This window comes from Gouania willdenowi, chromosome 5 (genome assembly GCF_900634775.1).
Source record: "Gouania willdenowi chromosome 5, fGouWil2.1, whole genome shotgun sequence".
NCBI lineage: Eukaryota > Metazoa > Chordata > Actinopteri > Blenniiformes > Gobiesocidae > Gouania > Gouania willdenowi.
In genome coordinates, this window is record NC_041048.1 from 35,353,029 (window position 1) to 35,365,642 (window position 12,614).

The following is a 12,614-nucleotide window of genomic DNA, read 5'->3' on the forward strand; positions in this document are numbered from 1 at the left end:
CTGTAGTAGAAATGTACACTACCGGTCAAAAGTTTTAGAACACCCTCATTTTTCCAGTTATTTATTGCCAATGAATAGCTTGAAATAATACAAAGGTAAGAACTGAACAAAGGTTAAAAAAATAATGTACATTTGAAATTATACAAATAGGCCTTTTTCAGGGAACACAAAGTGGGTTAACAATTTAAAGCTGTTCTGCAGCAATGAAGGTTGAATCAGCCTTGAAAGCTGGTGCTACTCATTCCTACAGGTGTTCCAACTTTTCTTGATTACTTCCAACCTCCTCTGTCTGCATAAAAGCAGTGTTGGAACACTGTACTTTGATGAGTCAAAAGTTTAGAATACATTTTGTTCTATAAATTGGTTCCATGATTTCTTTTTCAACTCAAATTGCTTATTTGTTCTGTGCTTTCATTTCAGAGTGCAATGACACAATAAACTGAATAGTGTTCAGTAAAAAACTGGAAAAAGTGTGGTGATCTAAAACACATTAAAAAACTACATTTTAGAACAATTTTATCCCTTGGGACATAAACTATGGATAGTCGCAATTTTGGACAGGATATGACGCACTTTCGTTGATCGGTCTGGTCTGTTGTTGTATTAAAAATACCATCCAGGCAGTATGTTACAAAAGGATTAAATATCACCTTTCTCAGCAATTACCTGACAGACAGAGCTGTTGTTACCAGCAGAAACGAGCCATGGCTGAGTAGTTAGGTGTTGAAAGTGCAAAATAATGGCTAGAAACTGCAATGAAAGCTGTGTGAAAGGTTATCTGTTCATGTACTCAGGATGCGCTACAACCTCTGAGGATCATCACCTGATGGTGCCCTAATGAACAGGTGATTGCTCATCATTTAGCCACAAAGGGAACAATCTGGTGGGGACGCAATTAGTGCCATGACAGCCGCCCCATTTAAACGTAGTAGTGCTCTGAACGAGTACGTTTACAATCTGCATTGACACTTACTGTGAAGGAATTCTGTGGGGACCGCATCTGATTTCAGACGGAACTTTGTCCATTAGCTTAGCCCATTAGCTTAGACCACAGAATCCTCTCATAGCAGCCCGGCTTTAAGCGGTCCTCACATTCCACCGAATTTTGTCCAAAAGGAAATGTTTTACGTTTGTATCCCATACTGATATTATGGAGCCAACGTCTGGATAACTCTGACTTAGTGTTGTTTTTTTGGCTTAGAGATGCAAAAACAATGATTCTGTGGGTTTTTCTCTCGTTGTTATAGCAACTAATAGCTTTAAACTCCACCACTGTTCTGAAACTGTAGACCAACAGCTAACAGGAATCAATGAAAGTGCGTCATATCCTGTCCAAAATGGCGCCCCCCCTTAGTTTATGCCCCAAGGTATAAAATCGTTTTAAAAGTCCTTTTAATGTGTTTTTTTAAAATAGGTGCACATATTTTGTATATTTTGTTAATACATTAAACATGTTTTGTTATTTACATTATATACATTTCCACTACAGGTACGCTTTAAAGATCCTGTGGACCAGTATGATTCTGGACTTGTTGGGTTTGAGTTCCCGTCCTACAAACAGGTCTTACTCTGCTATGTTTTGTGGACAAAGACTAAATCTGTTCTTCCTCCCCGATATATTTTCTTACCTTTTCTGTCCTGCTGATTTTGTTGTATCGTGTTGTGGTTTTTCGGAGGCGTGGAGCCCTGAAGGTCCTTCTGGATCCCGCAGGAGCTCCCAATGTAGAGTGCCCCCTCCCCTGGGTGACAGTGAGAGTAGGGGGGAGGGACCTCGTACTGCTGGTACTCCACACCCCCAGCAGGGCCAAACCCGTGGCTGAGGTAGTCGGAGTCTTTGGAGTAGCTGCTGCCATTCTCCATGCAGTCTGTACAGACAACCGTACCATTAAACCCTGCAGAGCACAGGATAAGAAAAGGTCTTTATTACATTTATCAATTAAAATTACGTCTTCAATTACAACTCAAATACAATTATAGTAACTAGCATTTTGTCCAATTACAAATTAAAGTGACAATTATTTTTCCCCTGAAAGTCAATTACAATTACGTTCTCAATTACTAAAGCTAAATTCAATTACTGAGCCTTTTAAAATAAGCCCATAAAACACAACCTTCCTCTTGTGTTAGCTTTCTGTTAGCATCTCTTAATGAGCCAGGTTTGGCCCATGTCTTAAATCAGCTGTAAAATACACTAAAAAAAATTGTCTATCATCAAATTTGTTTTTTCATCTATTAGTTACCTTGTTAGGCGTCCTAATCAATAAAAATATTGGTATTAATGTTTTTGGTGTGTGCATCTGAGCCTTTTTTCTGTCAGTATACGCCTCCATTTCAATGAAGTTTAAATGGTAAAATTATCCTCTAGAGAACTGACAGGTAGTGGGAAACGTTGATATGGAACATATTTTATTAATTTTTAACTATGTATCTTTACACCATAGAACTATAAGTGAACAGGTGGATATAAAGTTTATAAATATGTGATTTAAAATGTGAAAGTTACAGGATAAAATACGTTTGCACCCACTATAGCGCCACCTAGTGGTGCACTTTTTGGTATTGGTGGTCTGTGTGCTCTTCTATATTTATCCTGTAAATTTCACAGCCCTCAACATAATACTTCAGCTGATATAAATGTTGGTTATGTATGTTGTCAATAAGCCACGCCCATTATAACCAATCGCAACTAACTTCAAGATATGACCTTAGGAGCGACCCAGGGTCATATCCACCAACATTATTCATATTTGGCTGATACCCCCACAGCCACATGCCAAACAAGGATCTCAGATTTGGTGGTGGTAGTATTAATTTTGACCAAGATATGCAACAGTTTGTGTTATTATAGCTAGCTAGAAAACTTTACTTAATAATTTGCGCATATTTTGACCAACTGAAGACTCTACGTGCCAAGTTTCACACTGATTGGACAAAACCCCAGTTTTTGCAATATTGCACCAACACGATTATAGGCGGAAATGGGCGTGGCCCAGCCCAGGTGAATCAGTGCTATTCATGAAATCTGTGGATATGAAGTTTTTGAATGTGCGACGTGGTGTGAGAGTTAAAGGCCAAAACGTGTTGACCTTGGTTATAGCGCGAAATTATGTCACAATTGTAATTAATTATCAATTACGCAATTACAATTATAATTGACCCCAACCCTGGTGCTGACAGATACCTGCTGAGTCCATGACGTGTCCGTTAGCCTGAGAGACGCTGCCAGCTTCCACACGGACACAAACGTCCTGCTGCTCAGACAAGGTTCCCTGGGAGGAGAGGTAACTGGGTACGTCTGGAGGAACAATGGTCTCATCTGTCAGAGGAGAGGAAAAACAAAAGTTTATTTTCAAATGAAAAAAACCTACCACAAACACACAATGTTAAAAACAGTGAGATAAAATTGTTCATTTACATCATCAATAAGCCTGTCTGAACATATATGTTTTTAAAAGACTCGTTGGAGTCACAAAAATAGATTGACATGTGTAGGCAGTTCCAGACTTTTGGTGCTAAGGCTTCAAATGCTCGGTCAACACGTGTTATAAAGTTAGTCTTTGGAACTGACAGAAGGTTAAGTGAGTTGGATCTTAGTGAGCGGGTTGGCAGATACGGTGTATGAATTCTATTAAATATTCAGGGGCCTGACCATGAAATGCTGTGGAGGTGAAGGTGAGAGTTTAATCTAATCCGATCCAAGATCTTGTTAGTGGTTTTATATGTGGGTCAAGTGAAAGTGATGGATCAAAGATTAGGGACGCTGGAGTGTACTAATGATGTGAGGGGTCCTATGTAAGACTGCACAATTATGGCCAAAATGATAATCGCAGTTATTTTGATCAATATTTTAATCACCATTATAATCACATTATTTATCATGTTAGGAAAAAAACCTCTTTTTATTACACTACTTTTAAACAAACATGTACAGTTTACAGTGTAAAATTAAGCTTTAAATAAGAATTATACAACAACAATACATAAAATTAACTCAATAATTAAAGGCTAACTTAATAAATATGTTATTATACAGTGCAAAACTCGTATTTTTAAATAAATATATTCAAATATTGCCGACAATAAGGTTAATTTAATCATGGCAACCAAAATTATGATCACGATTAAAATGTGATTAATTGTACTGCCCTAGTCCTACGTGTTGCATGATTGTAGGAACATGTGTGTCTTTGGCTATAATAACTTTTTTACTGTCATTTAGTTAAGGATAGTTGGCTGTGGTCCAGATCGTAATGGCATTAAGGCACTCAAAGTGCCTGGACAACCTAAACGCCTCACTAGGGTTAAAAGCAAAAATGCAGCTGAATATCATCAGCATAAAGATGTTGTAAAATTAAAAGTCTCTATGATTTGTCTTAAGGGAAGCAGACAGATAAAAAAGTAAGGGTCCCAGCCCTGAGCTGGGACGCCACAAAATATTAGAGAAGGGTCAGACAAGTAATCTCCGACAGAAGATCAAAGGTTTCCCTGCCGACTCCTCACCTGTGTTGGTCACGCTACACTCCTCGCTCTTCTTCCTCGTCTGGTAGATGATGCACACCCACACCAGCGACGTCGCTACGATGCTGGTAACCACGGCAATGACTATAATCCCTATGGTGACCGTGCTGGGGCCGGTGGGCGGCGTGCAGGCGTTCCTGCGCTGGGCCACCAGCAGTTCGCTGTGGGCGCGCTCCGTGCCCAGCGTGTTGGACATGAGGCATGTGTAGCGCCCGGCGTCCTCCAGCGACGCTGAGCCAATGACCAGGAGCTCGTTTCCTGGGGTGAAGTGGTGTCTCTGTGAGGGGAGCAGAGGCTGGTCGTTGTGCAGCCAGGTGATGCGGGGGGGCGGGCTGCCCAGGGCTTTGCACTGCAGCGCCACCGTCTCTCCCACCGCCACGCTGTGGTCCTCCAGATCCTGGGCCAGGTGCGGCGTTTCTGAGAAGAGAAGGGCAGCGCTCGGTTACTCTATTGTAATTCCATCAAAGCTTTAAATATCTCTCATCAGGTTTTGGCTTTAGACGTTTATTTACGTTATCAATGGCTTTCAGAATCAGTTACAGACTTTAGGATAAGAAAGATTTAGCTGAGGATAGTTTCAACTACAAGAGAGTTGGAGATGAAGCTGTGGAGGCAGACCACACTGGAACTACGTGAAGCCTCCATCAGCATTAGCGGAGTGCTGTTGCTTATAGTCTACACATACGCACGCACACGTGTGCTTCTGTGTCCACCACCGCCCTGAAACGGGCAGAAGGGTCCGGTATGAAAACGGGAGCGCATTTACTATTGCGCTCCCTTTTAACATGCATTATAAACAAATAAACAAAACAAGCGCGCGCACACATACAAACACACACACATACACTAACAGCAGACGCTGCCCCCGCTTTCAGAGCCAGTAGACTGGGGAAGAAGTCTGGTGCTCTGCTGCTTCGCTCCAACCAGAGACATTTTTGCCGTTCGCTCATAGGTTTTCACATTTGTGCACAATTGCAAGTGAAAATGCTAAATATTGGCCGATCTGATATAGCCGATCAAATTATTATTAGTAGTAGTTTGTAGTATTAATAGCTATAGTAGAAGCACATGTAATCGTCATAGTCTGTGTTAAGAGTCACACAATACACCGATACCATATATTATGTGATATCAGCACAAAAGCAATGATACAGGCTCTCTAATACATTAATTTGATTTAGTTTTAGGGTTATTTTTCAGGGTCTTCTATTTTTATCTATACTCTTAAAATGTAGAAAATGTCTCAGTTTAGGTTAAACCCGTGGTTGTTTTCTGTTGTTGTTTTTATTGAATTTAATGACATTATTTTTCATGGTTGATGGTTAAAATGTCTATTAACCAATTAATTAATTAATAATAAACGGGTCAGTTTTTTTTCCTCATACCTACTGTTGCTGACTATTGTTCTATGAGTAATATCACACAATCAATCCTTTTCTAACATTCTGTGCTGATATCGGAACAGGCTGATAATAGTGTTGGGTAATACTCAAAGCCGCAATATCTGTATCGTATCGGAATTAAAGCTGTTTCGGGACACTCCGAGTGCTTCTGGAAGTTGTGTGTGTGTGTGAGAGTGTGCATGTGTGTGTGTGTTCTCAGACAGAGCACTTCCCCTCTCAGTGGGACAGACGCAGATTAAGAGATCTCACTTAGTCCACTTCACGTTCTCCTCTCATTCACTATCCTTCTCTCCCCCCTTTATTTAAACATAAATCCCTTTATTTTCCCAGAAGCACATGCTCCACTGCTCCTTCTCCTGCCTCCTTTACAGAGGGGGCCCCAAACTATAGCACACTCCATGTCCCTCAAACCCATACTCGGTGTCAGAGTGAACCTATTGTGTCAAAGCTACAAAAAACAACATGCCTGTGTATGTCAGGGCTGGGCGATAAGGACCAAAATTAATTTCTCAATATTTTTTCCCAATATGGCCATATACAATGTAAATCTAGATATTTTTAACTCAATACAATCTTACCAGAAAGACAATTTTGATGATGCAAAATGCCACACAGGCACATTTTTCTCCTATAACGGACATCATGTGTGAGTGAGTTCTGTAGTGTGGGTTATTTAGGGGAAGGTCTGGGTTAGGACGCACTCAGAAATCCATCTATCTGTGCTTTTCATGCTGTTCTGTGAAGTAGCAAAAGCAGTAACATTTAAAAAGAGTATTTGAAATCAAAATAAGATATAAATAAAATAAAAATGTATCGTAATAGATATTGTAATTTTCGCCAAAATAGAAAACTCGATATATCTTGAATCTCGATATATTGCCCAGGTATAGTTGCTCACCTACTGTTTAGATTCCCCCCAAAGCAATGAGCAAAGGTGACCTATGAGCAGAGATGCTAATGCTAAGGGTGAAAACTGTTTTGTTCGATGGTGTAAAACTATTAGTGAAGAAGGAGAGTTGAGGTCTGTAGTGAAGCCATTACTGATGCACCAAATAGAGAGAGTGGAGAAGCTGGGGGGTGGGAATGCCTAACAAACGCCCCTCTGTGAGACCCCCCCCATCCCCATCATGACCCCTAACTGAGACCTCTAACCTCTGACCTGTAGCAAGGCTGCAGCTGCCGGGAAAAGAAAAATATAGAGCTCCTCATTCTGACCAATTCCCAACTGAGCGAACAACAGCTCCTTCTTAAAGACGTGGGAATCCTATCAGCTCCCAACAAGGACTCAAGAATTCCAGTAACCACAGGATTCCCAACAGGAAGTGCATTTCTTACCCAGTACAGTGAGGGTGGCGTTGGCAGAGATGGTGCCCGCCGTGTTCTTGGCAGTGCAGCTGTACACGCCCATGTCCTCGGGCTTCACGTCCATGATGAAGAAAACGTCGTCGTCAGGCATCACGTGCATTCGACGCTCACGTGCAGCAGGAAAATCTGTGCCGCCGTCTTTCTGCCAGGCAATCTGAGGGGCTGGGTGACCTTCTGCGGCGCACTCCAGTCGCGCCGTGTGGCCCGTTCGGATGGTGCTGTCCCGCGGGGTCTTAACAAACGATGGGAGCACTGAGGATAAAAAATCAGAGAGAAATTAGTCACAAAGGCTCTGATTTACTGTCATTAGATTTATGCCGTATCATATTAATAGTACGATGTACTAGGACGGCACCCTGAAGCTTTCCATTTCCTTTCCAAATTCCATTTGGATTAAAAAAAAAAACAGTACTTAGGTGACAGATAGATAAGCTGATGATATCTTGTGATTAACCAAAATTCGGCCCACCGAAAATTTTCTACTGAAAATCGCCCAAAAGTACATTTTCGATTTTAGGTCCAAACACTTTTCTCACCAAAACAGCCCGACCAAAACAGATGTGATGACGCACGCTTATCGAGAAATGGACCAACTTGTTCGCAGACTCACAGAGCAGCTGTATTTAAATATATCTGAGCTGTTTCAGTCTTTATCACAAGCCTGTGCGTCTCTTTGAACTAAATGCACTTTGTGTTTTAATGAGAGAACATACAGTTTTTAATTTGGCTCTCTTTCAGCAGCTCAGTCAGTTACAGGTCTGTACAATAGTAATTAATGTATGAACAGCGTCAAGTTAAACATTTTTTTAAATTATTTTATATTGTGTATTGTTGGAATGTCCTAAATAAATATGTTCATATTTTTTATTGATTTATTCTTTGAAGCATTAAAATTAATTTATAAAAGTGCAATGTTCTAATTTTAATGAGGTTAGTACACATTCAGAGCCATAAATGCACTGGGACTAATAATTTGTATAACAATTTATTTTGGTGTTTCATTTTGGTTATCTCTAATGATTTTCCTTCTTTTGATTTCTTTGTGATATTATTTTTGGACGATATCACGCATTTACATGCTACTATTCACCAGAAAATGGGTGATTGAATGTGTCGAAAGTGTCACAAATATGTCAAATCTCACACTATGATTTCCCTTCTTTTAAATCCTTTGTGTTTCATGAAATATAGAGGGAAGCTTAGCACAGTGTGGCACCAACCAGTTACTGGCCAAAAAGTAACAGGTCCAATAATAATTGTGCATCCCAAGTGATGGTGATAATTATGGTGTTACATTCAATAACATCAATAACCCATAATGGTTAAAATGAGACCCAGCACTGAACTAGGAAAGCACAGAGAAATAAAATCGCACCATTTACGATGATGCGGGCCTTGCTGGAATACGTGGACCCAAAGTGGTTGGTGATGATGCACTGGTAACGCCCCTCGTGGGCGAAACTGACGCGTCGCAGGTGCAGGATGGTGGTGTACTCCATCACTCCCCCGGCTGCGGCCGGCGTGTCCGATTTGTCGCCCTGATGGTGGTGAGCGCGGACGTGGGCGTAGTTCTCCATCTCTGCGTGTCGGAGCAGCTCCGTGTCCTTCCTCCAGGCGAAGGTCATGGGTGAGGAGCTACTGCTGGCCACCGTGCACGTGAGCCGCACGTCGCTGCCCAGGACGGTCACGGTGGTTTCTGGTTGTACGGTGATCTGAGGTTTGGGAAGGTCGTCTGGAGGTCAGAAAAAAAGCATCAATTTAAAATAAATACATTCAAGGCTCCATTTGCAGGTTGGCGTAAAAATGTGGCCCCAGGCTAGTGCCTGGCTATCAGTGTGACCCAAAAACAACTAAACTCACCACACACAAAGCTGGTGGACGGAGCCTGGAAGACGCTGATGCCTTTCACGCTCTCTGGATGAGCACATGTAGCGTTTACACCGGCCTCCAGACCACGACTCTGCACCCAGTCAGGCAACCAGTGGAGCTGACAGTCACAGAGGAAGCTGCTGCTCTGGATGATGCTGTGGGAGATCAGAGAAACTGGGACTGAAGAGGGATTCCTTATCTTAGCTTAGCTTTAGTGCAAGCTTTGAAATGAAAGAGGTTGTGTGTAGTTCCACCCCTCGTACTTACAGGGTTTTCAGGTTCCTCATCTTAGTGAAAGCATCAGGCTGGATGGAGCGAATAGCATTCTCTCCCAGATTCCTGTTGGGAAAATACAGCCTCATCAGCTGGGTAATAATCTGCGCCCCACCAACAGCAGCAAGAGCACACACACATAGGACCTCCGATTTTCCGTGACCGCAGAAAACGTACGAAAGAAACAAAATTCACATTCTGAATCGAAAAAATCAATCTGACATGGTTTTTTTTTTTGTCTCTCTCTCTTTACATAAAATTGGGCCCCAACACAACATGGAAATGTTTCGCATGCATGTTTTTGAACAATATCACATAATCACACTCTAAATACGTGATTGAATGTGCAGAAGTGTGACAAACGGACAAATATGTCCAATGCCGTCAATAATCCTGTTTAAAATCTCACACTACAGGATGTGTTATGGTTGGAGTAGTAGTGGACAAACAGTGATATATGGGCACAGATACTAAGTGTGGCACTGAAATACTTCTATAAAATAAAATAAAACTAAATAGTAAAAAAAGTAGTTTAAAGGTTGTAAATGGCACAAATACAGAATATTATATTCATATTCCTATTCTAATAATTATGTGTAATATAATATATATATAATATGTATTAATATTAACTGCTGCTGACGTCTATGTCAGATGTATTTGGAGCATCCACAGTCTTGGACGATACTTACAGGTGCTCAAGAGACTCCAGGCCAGCGAAGGCTTTCTTGGCCACAGATTTGATCTTGTTTCCAAACAGAATCCTGTTGATTCCAAACATGGGGGGTATGGAAAGATGAAGAGAGCGGACGAGGAGGGGGAGTGGGAGGAGAGAAAGAGAGACAATTAGCTTGGCTGAAACTGATAAGAGTGAAGGGATCGAGGAATTGGAAATCTGAACTGTTCGCCAGAGTTTAGAGATTAGCCACGAGTGAGAGAGAGCGAGAGTGAATGGAGGTTTAAAGGGAGGGGGGGTGTACTCGGTGCAGCTCTTCAAAGGCCACTTTTATCTTTATTAGAATTTAACAGGCATAGGCAGAGCTCTGTGTGTGTGTGTAAGGACATGGGTGCAGTCAGTGGAGCATGTGTCTGTGTCTGGTAGGAAAGGAATAAGTTGCTGGTCCCTGTGATTCGCGATGTTAATCCCTTCCTCCTCCTCCTCCTCTCACTGCTGCCACCTCCTCTCATGGCCTGACTTCACAGGAAGAGGAGACACGCCTGGGTGCTTTAAAATCAAGAACCCTGTGTTTGGAATCCTCCACATAGATATACACACACAGCTGTCCAACCAATGGATGTCATGCTTTAGACCTTCTCACAGCGCTTATTTAGGATTCATGTGCTGGCTTAAGATGGGGGACCTTTCGGGCGCAGCAGGATTTTAATCCATGACGAGGTAGTGTTACTAATAGTAACCTTTGTTACTGTGGTCCCAGCTCTCATCAGGTCATTGACCAGTTACCCCGTGTAGTTCTGGGCTGATTCCTCACCGTATCTCAAGATCATTTGTACCTCACGAGGTGAGATCTTGTATGGAGCCCCAGGTTGAGGGAGATTGTCAGTGATCTTGTATTTCTTCCATTTTTTAATAATAGCTCCAACACTTGTTTGCCTATTGTAGAGTGGCTCATCCCAGTCTTGTATAGGAGTACAATATTGTCAATGGTGTCGTTATACAGTTCTCTGGTCTTGGCCATGATAGAGGTTGGAGTCTGAGGCTGCATCTGAATAGTCCCTCCTATCTCCTTTCTTATCCATTTTTCCTTAACCCCCGTGGATGACGACACAGGGTTACAAAAAGGTGTTAGGAGACTTCCTGAAGGAGTTAGGGGAAAGGCCATCATGTTGTTTTGACAATCAGACGCATTTCCACTAGGTGACATAATAATCCGATGGCGGCAAAGGTTAGCGAAGTCTGCCGTGGTGAAAAAACTACAAGTTTCCAAAAATGGACGACTAAAAGCGCATTTATTCTTTTCCCTGTGCCTCAAACCGCTGATATAATCTCAAATATCACAAGATTGGAATTTAAGTCACAGGAAAAGAGGCTACCTGGCTACGAGGAACAAAAGTGAAACTAAAACAACGTCACATTGAGAATGGTGCCTCACACCATGTTGAATAAACACAATGTGGCTAAAAATGCCTCTAATAAAATGTTTTGTGTCAGTTATAATCTGATAATATGGCTTGTATGTCATAAAATATGGGTTTTAGATTATTTAAAGTTGTTCAAGGCAGTTTCCGTGAACGCTTGGATGAGCGAGTCCCTTTAAGTGTTGTCGCCGCAATAAATTGTGGGGTAGCCTTATCTGGTCTCCTTTGGTAAAGGATGCATCAGTGTTTCCTAAGTTAAAGGAAGTTATAAAAGAAGTCGCCACTTAAACACTTCCGGGGGTTAAGGAAAAGTAGATAGGAGGGACTATACGAGCACACCCTGACTGTTTTGATGGCGTGGATAGGTGTCTTTTATACAGATAACGAGTCATACAATGTGATTTCCTGGTTTTTTGTTTTACATTGGCCACGTTTACATGGGAGCTCCTCTTTAAAGCAAAATAAAAGTTAATTCCTGACCTTAAACTGACCTTGTAAACACTTCATTCCTAATGCAAATTCAATTACGAATTAAACTTAAATCTGAATTAGATGGTTGGTTCATTCAAATGTGCGGATATTCACACGGACACACTGACTTATTACACGCACGCACGCGCGCGCACACACACACACGTTGGCAAAGCACCAGAGCTTTACTAATAATGTGCGGATCATTATAACTTTTTTTCACTCAACGTCCTGTATAGTGGAGGTATAACAGTCGCATTAACTGCTGGTTTTGATTGAATTATTGGTGGTTTTAATTTGGAATAAATAATTCCGAATTAAAAAACATCATGTAACCGTGGCCAATCTGTCTCTCACAGATGAAGGGTACCTTTGATGAAAATTGCAGACCTATCTCATCTTCTGCAGTGGACAACTTGCATAATCGGTGGCTGCCAAATACTTTCTTACCCCAATGTATATTAAAAAACTGAATCTCATCAAGATTCACAGACGATTGATGGAGAGGGATTTCCTTTTTTCCCATGGTTCACTCTGCCAGCTCTGAGAGGCTTCCGCCAATGCAGTGACAAAGGAGGGAAGGGTCAGAGGGCGGGTCTTAGAGGCGTTTGATGTTTG

General features: G+C 41.6%; 1 protein-coding gene across 2 annotated transcripts in view; it reads right to left on the reverse strand.

Moving 5' to 3' along the window:
• The window catches only part of lrig1 (leucine-rich repeats and immunoglobulin-like domains 1), a 50,925-nt gene that overhangs the window by 865 nt on the left and 37,446 nt on the right, over positions 1 to 12,614 (reverse strand). Inside the window, exons 10-17 of one of the 2 annotated variants that reach the window (XM_028447281.1) lie at positions 10,121 to 10,192; positions 9,423 to 9,494; positions 9,147 to 9,310; positions 8,662 to 9,018; positions 7,257 to 7,538; positions 4,501 to 4,935; positions 3,182 to 3,316; positions 1,629 to 1,865 (exon numbers count right to left, since the gene is read on the reverse strand). In XM_028447281.1, coding sequence (XP_028303082.1) covers positions 1,629 to 1,865; positions 3,182 to 3,316; positions 4,501 to 4,935; positions 7,257 to 7,538; positions 8,662 to 9,018; positions 9,147 to 9,310; positions 9,423 to 9,494; positions 10,121 to 10,192 — 1,754 coding nt within the window. Of the gene's footprint in view, positions 1 to 1,628; positions 1,893 to 3,181; positions 3,317 to 4,500; positions 4,936 to 7,256; positions 7,539 to 8,661; positions 9,019 to 9,146; positions 9,311 to 9,422; positions 9,495 to 10,120; positions 10,193 to 12,614 lie in introns of both variants that reach the window. The other variant, XM_028447279.1, reaches the window with a different exon arrangement.